This window comes from Kwoniella pini, chromosome 5, assembly GCF_000512605.2.
Source record: "Kwoniella pini CBS 10737 chromosome 5, complete sequence".
In the NCBI taxonomy this organism is placed as follows: Eukaryota; Fungi; Basidiomycota; class Tremellomycetes; order Tremellales; family Cryptococcaceae; genus Kwoniella; species Kwoniella pini.
Genome location: NC_091720.1, coordinates 74926 through 89798, shown reverse-complemented (window position 1 = coordinate 89798; position 14873 = coordinate 74926). Strand labels below are relative to the sequence as shown.

The 14873-nt window shown below is 44.4% G+C and overlaps 6 protein-coding genes across 6 annotated transcripts; 4 read left to right on the top strand and 2 right to left on the bottom strand.

The window, feature by feature from the left end:
• Window positions 1-458: 458 nt before the first annotated feature.
• Window positions 459-1887, bottom strand: I206_103786 (uncharacterized protein; the record flags this gene model as incomplete). The annotated part of the gene is made up of 3 exons (XM_019159425.1): window positions 459-1183; window positions 1240-1760; window positions 1808-1887. 3 exons carry the CDS (start codon window positions 1885-1887, stop codon window positions 459-461), a joined length of 1326 nt encoding a protein of 441 aa, XP_019007477.1.
• Window positions 1888-2285: 398 nt separating this feature from the next.
• I206_103785 (uncharacterized protein) lies at window positions 2286-3932 on the top strand (the record flags this gene model as incomplete). The annotated part of the gene is made up of 8 exons (XM_019159424.1): window positions 2286-2371; window positions 2424-2501; window positions 2556-2597; window positions 2666-3028; window positions 3098-3129; window positions 3190-3403; window positions 3477-3704; window positions 3764-3932. The coding sequence occupies 8 exons, from the start codon at window positions 2286-2288 to the stop codon at window positions 3930-3932; spliced, it is 1212 nt and encodes a 403-aa protein (XP_019007476.1).
• A 773-nt stretch (window positions 3933-4705) lies between these two features.
• On the top strand, window positions 4706-6279 carry I206_103784 (uncharacterized protein; the record flags this gene model as incomplete). The annotated part of the gene is made up of 7 exons (XM_019159423.1): window positions 4706-4948; window positions 5015-5140; window positions 5203-5522; window positions 5587-5720; window positions 5783-5917; window positions 5982-6067; window positions 6133-6279. 7 exons carry the CDS (start codon window positions 4706-4708, stop codon window positions 6277-6279), a joined length of 1191 nt encoding a protein of 396 aa, XP_019007475.1.
• Window positions 6280-6509: 230 nt separating this feature from the next.
• Window positions 6510-8840, bottom strand: I206_103783 (uncharacterized protein; the record flags this gene model as incomplete). The annotated part of the gene is made up of 11 exons (XM_019159422.2): window positions 6510-6694; window positions 6746-6929; window positions 6986-7161; window positions 7225-7415; window positions 7465-7559; window positions 7617-7959; window positions 8029-8089; window positions 8145-8408; window positions 8463-8544; window positions 8599-8686; window positions 8764-8840. The coding sequence occupies 11 exons, from the start codon at window positions 8838-8840 to the stop codon at window positions 6510-6512; spliced, it is 1746 nt and encodes a 581-aa protein (XP_019007474.2).
• Window positions 8841-9348: 508 nt separating this feature from the next.
• I206_103782 (uncharacterized protein) lies at window positions 9349-11474 on the top strand (the record flags this gene model as incomplete). The annotated part of the gene is made up of 12 exons (XM_019159421.1): window positions 9349-9510; window positions 9573-9597; window positions 9675-9797; window positions 9852-9890; window positions 9952-10167; window positions 10219-10282; window positions 10338-10550; window positions 10613-10656; window positions 10708-10782; window positions 10832-11107; window positions 11179-11297; window positions 11364-11474. 12 exons carry the CDS (start codon window positions 9349-9351, stop codon window positions 11472-11474), a joined length of 1467 nt encoding a protein of 488 aa, XP_019007473.1.
• A 756-nt stretch (window positions 11475-12230) lies between these two features.
• On the top strand, window positions 12231-14834 carry I206_103781 (uncharacterized protein; the record flags this gene model as incomplete). Its single annotated transcript, XM_019159420.1, has 2 exons — window positions 12231-12642; window positions 12706-14834. 2 exons carry the CDS (start codon window positions 12231-12233, stop codon window positions 14832-14834), a joined length of 2541 nt encoding a protein of 846 aa, XP_019007472.1.
• Window positions 14835-14873: the final 39 nt, after the last annotated feature.

The following is a 14873-nucleotide window of genomic DNA, read 5'->3' as shown; positions in this document are numbered from 1 at the left end:
TCCGACTCCTACAGCGATCACATGCCTTTGTTGTATAGCTATGCGGTCTAGGTCGCCTCTGACCTGCCAAACTTGACGAAGAGGGTCTTCCACTGGAGTCCATAGGGGGACAGACTAGTCTTTAATACCGATGTAGCGCATTTCGGCTAAGGCAAAGGTGGATTGACTTCTTTTCGATTCATGAGCAGACTTTGTATCCCCCGTTCGGTGTAGAGATAAGCGATCTCCGTAACCCAACCAGTAGGATTTGCAGAGATAAGGGAAATCAAAATTGCTTCCGCCGAATATATATAGTACCGCGCGATAGTCAATTGTCTCGTTTGAAGAACCATATAAAATGCCGATATCATTACTTGTGATTGCATTGCGACTAGCTACATGAGACTTATACAATCAGATCCTAGCCCCGCCGCACCCAAAGGACCCCCTACAAACAGCCTCAGACAAACGTGTGATTCTCACAAATTCCATCCGCCTTGAGCGAAAACATCGGCTACTGCATGAGAGGTTCTAAGTAAAGCTTGTTCGTGATATCTTGGACCAACGAGAGATAAACCTATCGGCATGCCATTTGGACCTTTGAAACCAGGTACGTTCAACACTGGTAAGTGAAGGACAGTCCACATGAGGTTGAAGGAAGCGTCTCCTGTAAATCGTAGCGGCTCTTCGAGCACGGGTGCTTCGCCTGTGACACTAGGTGTAACGAGACAAGTATACTTAGAAGCTATAGAATCGATCACCGGTCTGAGCTTCGCAATCTCGTCCAAGGATTCCAACTGCTCCTTTCGAGTCGTCTTGCCCTTGTTGGCAGCATGTTTAGTGACCCAGGGGTCAAGCAATTCAGGCGATTGCAGATAGTCACCTAAAAACGACGAGTAACCTTCCATATGTAGAATGTTTCTGTGCCAGATACCGAGATTGTTGAATATTTCTGGCAGATCCACTTCTTCCACTTCCGCACCAGCATCAACAAGATATTTCTTTGCTTCTTCCCATAATTTGATTAATGCTAGCTCTGCTTTGGGCCATACATGCGTTTTTACGAATCCGAACTTCGCGCCTGAGAGTTTCAGTGGTTCGAGTGGTGGTGCAACATCGTCTACGAGATTGAAGAGACCGCATAACAGCTCCAAGTCGTCTATACTTCTGGAATATAAGCCCACAGTATCGCAAGTGACCGAATCTGGAATTCAGAAAGCATGAGTGCTGCTGCTCTACGTTGTGAAATGATTCACGTACACATTTTCAATCCCTCCCTTGAAATAGCGTTCCACGTAGGCTTAAGGGCATAAATACCATTGTAAGAAGCTGGTCTGATTGTACTCCCACCTGTTTGGGTTCCTAAAGCTAAAGGTACTTGGAAATCGCCGACCGCGGCGCCGGACCCTGATGAACTGCCTCCGGCTGTTCGAGTGGGATCATGAGGGTTACATGTAGGTGGACCTTTTTGGCAAGTCGCGAACTCAGTTGTATGTGTTTTACCAAAGATCAATGCACCCATCGCTCGGAGAGCTAGGACCACAGCAGCATCAAGTTCAGGATGATCGTCTTTGTAGATAGGCGAATATTGTTGAGTCGGCATGTCTTTTGTGTATATGACATCCTTAATACCAACAGCAACCCCATGTAATGGTCCTCGTTTCTCCGCGGGCGTTGCGTCGAGCTTACGGGCAGATTCTAATATAATATCAGGATTGAAGTACGCCCATGCGTGCACGATTGGATCACGCTCTTTTACCCTTGCTATGAGTGCTTTAGCACTGAATCCTTGAATCAGCTCTGAACGTGATACTTCGTCGTCACTCACTAATCTTCCACTTTCAATTCACCCGAACGAGTGAGTTTCACAATTTCTGAGGCGGAGAGCTTGCAGAGATCCTGGGTCATGTTGGGTTGATTTCTTGGCAATTGAAGTTCAGACTAGAAGATCCCACGATGAGCATTTTAAAAGTCTGGGTCATGTGTCGTCAGTAGCATAACGATGTGCTGACTGCTTGTGAGAAGGAAATGCAAAGTCAAAAAACAACAGTCAATTGGTCGAGATTGCTTATCAATTAAATTCCGTCGGGGCTACCCGATAAAATTCCGACCCAACATTTTTTTTCCGATATTTCCTTTTCCAAGCGGATTCCTTATCTTTCGCGCATTTTGGTTCACATGATGGGAACTGCATTGATCGGATTGTCGACCGCCAACGATGGTTGATAATATGGTCGATATATGCTGTCGCGGTCATTTGCCATCCCCGTGAAGACCCCCGTAGTCAGACCGTATACAATCGCACGATGACCAAGATTCAGGAAGTCGACATTTGGACTCCCATACAGATAGGGGATTGTCATCTTGCTCATCGTGCTGTCTTAGCTCCGTTGTGAGTTCTCGATCTACATAGTCATTTTCGCGCTTGCTAACAATAAGCTCAGGACCAGAAATCGGGGGACTAGATCCGTAGAGGACGAGCATACTTGGGTACCAAATGAGCTCATGAAGACGTACTATACGTGAGCGGTCATCTGAATCATGTCAGGATTGGGCAGCTAATGATGTCTATACAGCGAAAGAGCGACCCCCGGTGGACTTTTGATAACAGAAGCTACGTAAGTCAACAACATTCGAGCGGATCATGTGAAGCTTCGCAGCTGAGCCGGTGTGATCGATTCTTCAGGCCAGTGTCAATACGCGCGTCAGGATTATACGGAATACCTGGAAATTTTACGGAGGAACAGCAAAAAGGATGGAAGACTATTGTATCAGCTGTTCATACCAAAGGAGGGTATATTTTCAATCAGCTGTGGCATCAAGGTAGAACAACCCATTCAGCATTAATAGGGGACAAGACACCTGAGAGTAGCTCAAACGTGCCTATTGACGGCACCTTTCAGTGGAATGGGTTCTCAGCTAGACCTTATGAGGTACCTGTAGCGATGACCAAGAAGGCCATACTGGATACACAGGATGACTTCGTTCAAGCTGCGAAGAACGCAATGGCCGTAGGATTTGATGGTATTGAGATACATGGCGGTAATGGGTGAGTCAACCTGAACTGAGTATGAAGAGGCGGAACTCACTATCTGAGCTGAATTCTGGAATTTCACAGATACCTATTTGATCAGTTCCTGCATAGCAATAGTAAGTTATCAGCGTCTTGCCCTGTGAATCCCGCAGCGATGGCTGAGCGCTCAACCGTAGTAAATACTAGAACCGATGATTATGGAGGATCTATTGAGAACAGGTGTCGGTTCATCATAGAAACCGTTGAAAAGCTTTGCAATGCGATAGGCCCTTCTAAGGTTGCGATCCGATTGACGCCTTTTGGGTTATTCGGTCAGACATACGGCAGTGATAGATTACAACAATGGTCATATCTATGTGGGCAGCTAGGGAAATTCGGCTTGGCATATGTGTGAGTATCAAACGACTTTGCTTGAGCCGATCAGTGTTCGGCAGTCGGCTGATCTAATGGGTATTATGTGTAGGCATCTCATTGAACCACGTTTTGACGAACTCAAATCTGCATACGAAAAGCAATCAGCTCTCAAAGACATGGTGGAACAAGGAGTTGAGGAAGTATCTCTTAGACCATTCAGAAAGGCTTTAGGAGAGTCCACGCCAATCGTCACTGCCGGTGGTTTTGGACCCCAGAATATGAATGACGGAATCAAGAATGGAGTGTCGGATCTGGTCGCATTTGGAAGATACTTTGTGTAAATGCAAACTGCTTGGCTGGTTCATGATCCGGAACTGATCTCTTGACGCTATTTAGTGCAAATCCCGATCTCATTGACAGGCTGAAGAGCAAAAAACCTCTATACAAATGGGATAGATCACGATTCTACGGTCCTTTCGATGACAATGAATTTGGATACACCGTTTTCGGAGAGAGGGAGCTCGCGAGCGAAGGCGATATATTGAAGGCACAATTGGCAGATTAGTATGAGACGCATGATAAAGCCAGTATGTATATATACAGTAGGGTCCAAGTGGATCAGATCGGTACTCTTGGTCTGACAAATACCTCAGAACTGAAAGCCCTATACCCCGACCTCACTGGATGCATTGCTTTGTATATGTCTGTGCATAATGGTATGATGTTGATCTGAGCTTTGATTATTATTATCCTTATCAGTATCCTCCAAGCCTAATACTATCTTTGCAGCTTGAGCGAGGTTCTCAAATTTGTATGTTGACATGATGTATGGCTAGATTTGTTCTTCGAAGCTGGATCGACAAGTGAATGTTTGACTAGGCTAGTAGATATATGTGTAGTCAGCAGGGGGCATGCGCAAATGAGCACAATACGTTGATCTCATATGGTAAATTCAAATATTATGCATCGCACTGGAGGCGGACTGTGCTACAGATAGGTCAGCAGAGCGTACAGCGGATTTTGTACGGTTCAGATTAGGCATCGGCATCTCGGGTTGACGCCAACACCCCGTAGGAGATGACCGATCATACGAAAAATAAGTTGAATGTCACATATAATCTCGACGGTCGGCAACTCGGACTAGCTTTTCATCACGAATAAATCTGGCATGCTCTCGGCATCTCGAGATATAGCTCCGCACTGATTAATGCCGGCTTTTCGGTATTCCGATAGCCATTTGACATCGAATGGCCTGATAACATATATAAGCACTCGAAAGCAGGTCCAAATTGTGAAACCTGGATTCATGTACATCATATATACCATTGAATATTAAACATGTCTCACATACCTTCTACGTTCCAACCTCCTTCAACGGAAGGCAAACCATCTGTACCTGTATGGCAACCTCCTCCAGCGACCAAAGAAAACCACGATTTCGCCAAGCTTACCACTATAGACCTTGCTCTGTTAGATTCGCCGGATAGCTCTATTGTATCCAACTTAGTTGCCACCACGAAACAAGCTATCAAGGAAGATGGATTCCTGTATCTCGTAAACTACGGTGTCTCGATTGAACAAGTGAGTAGCTCGTGACCTTGAAATCAGGACTTCTCGAGGCGAACTGACGCGAACAAAAAACATAAGCTTCATCGACAATTTGCTATTGCTCAGTATTTGCACCGTAACATCTCGGAAGAAGACAAAGAGCGACTTTTATGGGATCCAGCTACGGGTCTTTTCGCTGGATATAAACCCGGATTTGGCTGGAAAGTGAGTTCTGGAATCGTCTGCCTGGTATCATTCATTTGTATTGATCGGCTTTCGAACTGTAGAGAGAAAAAGGCGCGATCGACGGCATTGAGCACTTCAACTTTTATCACGAGCAATTTAGCGATATCAACAATATACCTACCTGCATTCACCCATTCATGGATGAGATTGTGGCATTTTGCGAATTTTTGACTCAGTCGGTCAACAGACGATTACTCAGGCTACTTTCGAAAGTACTTGAGCTCGATGAGGATTTCCTTTGGGACAGAGTTCAATCTCAAAAAGGACCTGTGGGTGAAGGATATCTGAGACATGCTCTTTTCCATCCTCTTCAAGAAGATACAAAGAAGCTTGGAGGAGGACTTCGAATGAATGGACACCAGTGCGTGAATCACAGGAACAATAAACTAAGGGTATGAATTCTGGTATTGACATCTGATGTGTAGGGATTATGGAACAACAACCCTACTATTCTCTGTGCCAATCAGCTGTCTCCAAATCTGGGGCAATGACGACAAGTGGCGATATGTAGGATACAATCCTGGATCCTTGGTTGTGAACTTGGGGGAAACTTTGGAAAGTGAGTCACACATCATGACATATAAGCGCTTTTTTATTGATCGCTATTCATGAACCTCTTAGTCATCTCGGGAGGTCACTTCAAAGCTACTAGACATCGCGTGTATCAGCCGCCCGCTGACCAAGCTCATGAGCAAAGACTATCGTTAGTCTTATTCAATGCCGCAGAAGGTAGTCTCAGGGTTTCGCCAGCGATGGGTAAGTGACTTATTCGGCACTTGGTAAGGATGTCGACCTGATTCAAGATACTCCTGGCCTGTAGAATCACCACTTTTACAAAGAGAAGGCTGTGTCAACGAGCAAGGTGTCTATAACGGCTTCAAGACTCTCATGGACAATGGTATGCCTGTAAGTTGATTGCTTCAACAGACCATCTCAGGTCCGGATCTGACCACATAACCTTCATTTCGCAGGTACCTACCATGAAAGAATGGAGAGAGATTCAGATAGCAACATTGCCGGAGCCTAATTTGAAAAATGAGATGAAATTTGTTGAGGTAAATGGAAAGACCATGTACCAAAGGGATCTGTTTGGCATTCCAGTGGTGATCCCTGTGTAATGTCTATCTCTTGTATAGCCTTTGATTGTACATTATTCCGGCATGTAGCCCTTTCGCTATATACTCGATCCGTTGCTTTGTAAAGGTTGGCGATCGGAACAGAATGAAATCGACATTTTGCATCATGTTGTGGCTGGTATTGTATATCCGCTATCATTTAACTTGACAGAATGACTGTTGTGATCGTATTTTACAGCTTTGCTGAGCCCTGATCACAATTATGATCATCGTCATACGCTAGAACCACCCAGCAGGTTTATAGCTCCTAGTATTTGTTGCCTACTACCCCATTTTCCACTTGGTCCTTCCACTTCGGACCAACAAGTGAACACTTCTTGGCCTGTCAATAGAGCTGAGGCCAAAGCAAGATCTGATTTGTGAGTTACATCGGTAGCGATGATGACCATACATAAGACTGCCACGAATGCGTCAGCAGTCTGTAACACAGCTGGTTGACAATACTTACAAGCGGGATATACAGTCATTTGGCAGACATCCAAATAAAATGCACCTTCTTCACTAGAAAGCCACGACAGTGACCTGATAGCTCGCTCTACGAGTCGTTCGATACTGCCTACTGTAGGGCGGAAAGCGATGTGGGCAGGTAACCATGGGATATTTGCCGGAAAAAAGGGCTTGAGAAAGGTATACTAAAACAGAGGTCATTCAATTTGTCCTGGTCGGTTGAAGTCAAAGATACACTCACCTCCAGAGCCACCAAGAAAAGCTGCATCAAGTGTTCCATTGCTGGTATCTCTAATACTGGACTGTATTGCCAAGTATTGGGTAAATGAACTTTCCAAACGTCCATGTCATTCTGTAGGCTGTAGAATCCTAAGTCCTGAGATTTCGCGAGACGAAGTGTACTGCTTGTCAAAGAATCTATTGCAGTTGTCAGCTCTAATGTCTGAGGTACAAATGGTAATGCTGCAGTCTGGAACATACAAGCTCGTCCAAGAAGTATGCTAAGTGAGGTCAATTCTGAAAGGAATCTAAACGAGGGAACGACTTTGTGCACTATAGGGAGAGCTGAGATATCCTCCATATCCGGCACGTGGTCCGGCCACCAGAAAGGTAACTGAGCATCGCAATCGTCAAGATCTATCGTCAAAGGTTGGCCGTACTGTAGAGCAAGCCTGAGAAAGTCTCAGCATTGCTTGACTGCTTCTGATCATCGCAGCTCACCATCTGTCCGCGATGATACAGCTACCCCATACTCTTCTCCTTCTGTGCACCTGACCGCAGGGGATTATGTTGTTTGAGACCCGCCGATGTATGCCCTGCGAGATATACAGGTATTAGTTTCGTTCGTGTTTGAAGAGAGTCTGCTTTCATACCATGTCAAATGCTCCTCTGATGCCGGTACCAACCCTCTGCCATAGTAAGCTCCTGCTTTCGGTCGGATTGTCGTGATGGAGGTCTAACGATATAAAAAGTGACACCAAAAGCTGGACAGTAGATAGTGAATTCTGCCTGGACGGTTGTAAAGTGTCATCCAGCTCTTCTCGAACAGCCCTGATTATGCTCTGCCGTATCGGCACCGGTACAGCCCGAGACATAGAAGCTAATCCGTAGTGTACCAGTCTGACAATCTTTGGTAAGGGTGAATGGGGAGTCGAGTCGTAATCTTTCATTGTGTAGTATTGCCAAAAGGTATCAGGTGGTTGTTCACGGCCCATACTAACAGTGATGATATTTAGCTTGGATGGAAACTTTCTACCAACTAAGCTTGTCAGAGGCATCAATCACCTTTCAGAGACTGTCACCACAGGAAACACCGGTAGGATTTTGGTGATGGAGGTCAAAAGTACTTCAAGTCAGGGTTAGCTTATGCCCTAGTGAATATTCGCCTTCGGACGACTCACAATCATCCAGAATCGATTCTTTCCCCGCTATGAGACTTAATTGCTCCGACAGAGTATCCAATTTTAGTAAAGCGCTAGCGTTCTGAGCTTTCCATAATCCATTGGAGCAATCACATCTACCATACAAAACACCTTCAGAAGCTTGTTGACCGCTTGAGGATATTGCGTTTCGAAAAATGTCGTTCGTCTCATCATATTCCTTCACCTGGTTGATGTGTCTTTCGCTCTTTAGGATGGAGGCGATATGAAATATACTTGTTGGACCTGGCAGAGCAAAAGGATGAGTCATAGAATATCGTTCTTTAACAGCTCACGTACCTGCATATCCAGGCTCCAAGCCTTGGCTCTCGGCATCTTCTGCGCTACAAATGCGATGTATCGATAAACGGCTCCTGTGAGACTGTCTTGGTCTGGGTCAGAAAGCGACAAAAGGCTAGAACCGTTTCCAACCTACTCTTGGAGCAGGCGCTACACTCTCGCAAACCAGACCATAGAGCTTACAATGAGTGCATATTGAGCTATGTCCTCCTTCACGCTCACACCTGGCAGTCAGGCATTCGTGCATCAGCCGAGAAATTCTGCTGTTTACTGGGCCTGTATCACTGACAAGGCAACTCACCTGATCCTATGCGAGCGACAATAATCGCACGCGCGAGTGGTTCGTTTCCTCTTGATACCACTTACCGGCTCATTCATCTGTTCCCGGCTGTTGTGATCCATGACCCGGTGAGTTCGCAAATGCTCAGTATAGAAAATTGGAGCTGATGAAGAAACACTAGAAAGGCATCTCGGATCAAGATTAAAACTAATTCAATCCTTATCTTTCAGGTTGACGTATGTCATCGGTGAACAGCGAAATAGCGTAAACTTTAAAAGTGAACCATGCGCGAGTAGACCCTTTTCCCCCTCAAAATAGCTAAATAACAGAACCGAGATGCCGCCAGTCTTATTGTGCATACTCTATCCATTGGAATAATTCACACAATCCGAGTGAATTCCCCCGCGTTGCGTTCCGGAATGTTGAGTGATCACCGTCGCTAATCCGCGATAAGGCTGAATAGTCAAGGGGTCTTATCTGTACTTCAATCGAATGCCCAACCCCTTTCAGACAATTTGAGGATATAAGTACTACTGCTTATGGATTGTCAGAAGGATATACCTCCCCACTCATTGACAGCCTGGACTTTGCATATCATCTGCTATAATGTCGACAGAATACAAGATTAACCCTATTGATACGGAAAAAAACATCACTTTGACCGATGTCGCTGAGGTCACCTTGGATGACAATGTCCCCGAGATCGACTATGAAGGGGAGAGAATGGCGATCAGGAAGATTGACATGAATCTCATCATTGTGTTCGCTGTGAGGCACTTTCATTCTTGAGCGCCACGAAGTCAAGTTACTTATTGGTCTTTGTCCTCCAGGCTCTCTATATGATGTCTTTTCTTGGTGAATCTGGATTCCAGCTGCTTGTGCCTCAATCATGAAGGTTGTACGCTGGAAGCTGACATGCACACGTAATATAGATCGTTCGAATATCGGTAATGCCAATCTGACTGGATTCAGTACCGATCTTGGTCTCAAGGGAAATGAATATGGTGCTGCCGTATCGCTGGTATACGCTACTTATGTAATCTTTGAGCCGATTTGTAAGGAATACAAAGTCGCTTTGCTGAAAATGATTATGCTGATAACCTCTGTAGGGGCGGTGTCTTTAAAGATGATCGGACCAAGAAACGTTCGTAAGTAGCTGTGTTCTGACACTGATTTATATTTTGCTAATCCTCTTATTTGTGAGATTAGTAACCGGGACTACTATCTGCTGGGCATCTTTGACGGTTGGCACGGCTTTTGCCAAGAACTTCGGTCATCTGGCAGCGATTCGAGTTCTTTTGGGAGCTGTGGAAGCTGGGGTCATCCCCTGTATCAACGTTTACCTAACGATGACATATCAGCGGGACGAATATATGACCAGAATTACCGTGGTATTCGTAGCCTCCGCTCTTTCGGGTGCTTTCGGTAAGTATCCCAAACCAAGAATCGCATTCCGTCACTGACTCGGTGTTACAGGTGGACTCTTGGCATATGGTCTGAGTCAGCTCACTGCAGGAGGGCTACACGGTTGGCAATGGATGTGAGCGACGCCACTGATCTTTTACCAGCCTGGCTGATGGAATTTTTTGACGCAGGTATATCGTCGAAGGCTTGATCTCATTCTGTCTGGCACCTGTTGCTTGGTGGCAAATCCCTAATACTGTGGCCGAAGCTAGATGGTTAAATGCTAGAGAGAAAGCCGCGATGAAAGTACGGCTCGAACGAAACAAGCATATCTACGATCCGGATGAGAAATTCAGTCATAAGGCAATTTTGGCTTCGTTCAGAGATCCAAGAGTATACGTGCAGTATGTGTCTTACCTATGTTATGATCGCATAAACCAGACGTTAAGGTATTTCACATCAATAGTGCCGTCACTCATTTTGGTATTGACTGTACATTATACTCATTAAGTAAGTTCCGTTTTTCCATACTATATTTGTGCGCTGACAAGGGGTTTGCAGCGACCTTCATGCCCACACTCGTCGCGGGTTTAGGCTTTACTTCCACCGTTACCGCTCAGCTACTCACGGTACCAGGTGAGACATTTCCAAAGATCATCTGACTCACAGCTGACCATCTTTGCAGTCTACGTTATCGCTGGTGTTTCTTTCGCTATATGTGGTACGATGTCAGACAGAAAGAAAATACGATCACCTTTCCTCCTTTTCGCTTTGACCGCGTGTTTGATCGGGTATATCATGTTGGCAGTTGCTCCACAAGTAGGCGTGAGGTACGCTGGAGTGTTCATTGCCGCTATTGGATTGTATACTAGTACCGCTATACACAACATGTGGGTGGCCGACAACATGGCGGGTCACTACAAACGGGCTTTCAGTATCGGCTTCGTATGCTTAGTAGGAAGTAAGTTGGCCTATTAGCTATCCTGTCCATTTGTAGATCCAATCACTGACAGCCTGACCAAACCTCTGTAGACAGTTCCGGTGCTTGTATCGGTTTCATCTTTACCGCACAAACGAAGCCGCGATATCTTCAAGGTCTTCACTTCGATATAGGTATGACCTTGATGGCTATGATTGGGGTCACAATGCAGGTATGTAAAAGCGAAAAAACAAATCGGCATAACATTGTTTTGATAATAATATGTGCTCTTTTCCAGTCATTATATTGTCGATACCTCAATAAGAAGAAGCGAGAAGCTATTGCCGCTGGAGCACCTAATGATCCTTCTTTGGGTGACAAGAATCCCCATTATATGTTCTTCCTCTAGATTAATCGGCATCGAAAAGACCCATATATTGGGTACACGAATTAGCGGGAGAAACGAGGTACAAGTGAGAGAAACGGCGCGAGAAAATGAAAAGGAAAGAATATTGTATAGATTGGTACACGCGCATATTGCCCATTCCAGTTGTTTGTTTGTGCCTCCCTGCGATGAATTAGTAATCGTCGTGTTTGGCATTCAGTGCCTGAAAGAATACAGCTCGTCATAGCCCCGGTAGCATGGAAAACGATGAATTACGCGATGCAACGTTGTTGAGCATTAGGCTTTGCTGGAATTTTGCCTTAAAAGGGTATTATGATTAATTGTCGCTAAGTCAACTGACCAGATCTGTTTTGCGCTTTTTCCCTTTTCCCCTTGCTTGACTTCGCAATAACAAACACAAATTAAAATCACCCAATTGACCATCTCGTCATTTTTGATATGATTAGATATACAGAAGATCGTACCCCGGATCGTCAGAATGGAAAAAACAATCGCTTATTCCGGTCACGAGCTGCTTCGTCAGTTTAGATCGAATCGATCCACCCAATCGATCGGGACATTCATATATGGATAAGTTTGTGTAATGTTCTCACTGCCGTCATCGATTGATTGTGTGTACAATGCTATATAAGAAGCATGTCGTGTTCCCCCTCATGATGCTTAACCTTTGCATGAAGTCTCTACAAATTTGACGGTAAATATTATACCGTGGAAGTCTGTGCAATGAATCCTTCAAGAACAGTGGACATCGTTAAAAACATGGTGGATCGAAGTATTTATACTCCACCTACTATAAGAATCAATATACGATGGGATTCTCTGACATCAACCCTTATCATCCTTATTTCCTTATCGACCATCGCTTGTATCTACCGCTTGGTGAAAGAGACTAACAGGGGTCGTACAGCTTCAAGGCAAAGTGAGAAGAAATCAGATCACCGTATAGAACAGTCCCCTCGCCGTCATGAACCAAAGCTTGAAGCTTTACCGCCATACACAAAGGAGAAGTCAGCTAGTGAGAGCGGCTCAGTACAGGAAGAAAGAGATGCATACGCTTCGGAATTCCCCGATCTCACAAAAGCTGCGGACTTGGCAAGTGAGAGCGACAGAAGTAGAATGGTGAAGGACAAGGAGCTGTATCACAAATTACAGAATTACGAAGATCATCTTGGTGAGCGAATTTGTTGACATTACGGAAGTGAATGAACTAACTGTTGTCATGCTGTCCATTAAGACGTCATCGAAGAAGCCCGTTGCCGACTGATAGAGCTATTTGACCAAACCCTTTCGGAATCCCTTGTCTCGCCCTCGGATACTATCCTGAACATACCTTCATACGATCCCACGTCGCTACGCGACTTTTTGCACAACTCGCACCGTATAGCTGCAAACAAATACGAAGCGTATGTGGATAGGCGTAAGTCAGGTGGACCTAGAGAAATGTTTCCAACTAGAGAGTACGCTTTAGAATGGGTCAGACTCGCTGGCGTGGTCAAATACGTAGATGGGGGTTGGATAGGCGGTATCTTAATCGGAACTGGTAAATCCACCTCAAACCCCAGAGGTTTATGTACAATCCAGGAGACTCGTCAACAATATGACAATGCTGCTTTAGAAAGAGAAGTTAGTAAAATGGCTTGGCAAGTCATCTCAGAAGAATTTGGTGACGGAGATCTGGAGAAGAATCATATATACCTTTATGAAAAACTTCTCAACGATACAAAGCTCGGCGCAATACAGTCAAACGGTAAGACTGCTCCAGGTGATATTAGAGGCTTTGACGGGTTGGAGGAAGATCAAGGTGTACCTAGATGTTGGGAAGCTGCTGTCGCTCAACAATGTATTGGTCTTTTAGCTTCAACAAGGGAGTTTTTCCCTGAGGCTTTGGGATTCAACTTAGCATACGAGTCATTACCTTATCATCTACTGGTCACTGCTCGGGAATTGATTGAATTAAAAATTGACAATTATTATTTCGCAATACATGTTACGATTGATAACGCCGATTCTGGTCATTCAGCTATGGCTCGTTTAGCTGTTGAAAGATATCTCGAAGGAATCAGGCAGAGGGAAGGTGAAGAAGTTATGCAAGTCATCTGGAAGAGGATACAAGTTGGGTATATCCTTGCGGAAGGATTACCAACTACACCTAGTGGACCTGTAGAATTTGAGCAAGTGTTGAACAATCTTGGTCAATTATCATGGCGACCACGCAAAGAGGTTGCTAAATCAGCTACAAGAATTGAAAAGAGATTGAGCTCATTGATAATTAAAAAGTCTAGAGCTGCTGAAAAAATGCACTGTACCTCAAGAATGAAAGTCGGCAATCTAAGTATAGAAGAATGGTTAGATCCTGATTCTATATCAGAAGGAAAGGTACTAGATTTTCTCAGGATTCTGTCAAATAAGAGACCATTCGTCATTAAAGGTGAACCCGAGCGAAGTCGATTTATGAGAGATTTAGAATGGGGAGGTAAGATGTTTGGTGCATTCACAGGATCAGAAGTTCATGCAGTCAAAGATTGGATCATGTCATTAAAACCTAAGTCACACTCTCAAGGTACCTATCATCATTTTACTGGTCACACAGTCTTGATTCCAGATACCGCTCAGGTGGATAATCGGAAATTGACACCTTTCGAGATCAGGGCGCAAGATTTACGAACCTTACACGATTCCTCTACTTTACCTCCAACTTCCTTCGATGAAAGTTTAACTGCGGATGCTGTGATTTCTCGACCTATCAAAATAACCTCATTGGATTACTCGAAAATACGTCCTATTTGGTATATTTCCACATCATTATTCGAATGTTTCCAATTACAACCATCTAAATTCGCCGCACCATTGGGAATGTTAACTCTACGTCTGTTCAGATCAATCTTGGGTTTTGGAGCTTTACATTTACGGGAAGATATTTGTGCGGGTACAGATGATTTGTTGAGGGAAACACAAAATGATGATCTGATGGGTATATGGGAATTAGGTGAAATTCTCGATAGAGCAAGCGGAATTATGCCACCTACAGATGTGATTGAATTAGCTCGAAATACACCGGTTGGGAAGGTCAACGACATTTGCGCGAAATTATTGGACCTTAGAATAAAACCTTACAAAAATGTTAGTTTATTATTTGGTATTTCGTTGGCTTTGTCTAAAAATCTCTATTCTAACATATCGATCAATGAGCTGTTGACGGATATGAAGGGCCAATCAATATTGAAAAGGATCACTGAAGAGCAAATTGCAATCATATCGGACTATGTCAGGAATATGAAAGACTCATCAGATAGTGAAAATTGGGAAAAGGAGTTCATTCAAGGTTATTTATGGGCTGAAGCGGAATTATCGACTATTGACTAATACTGTATTTTTACTTCTTGTATGTAGCGATGTCAAACC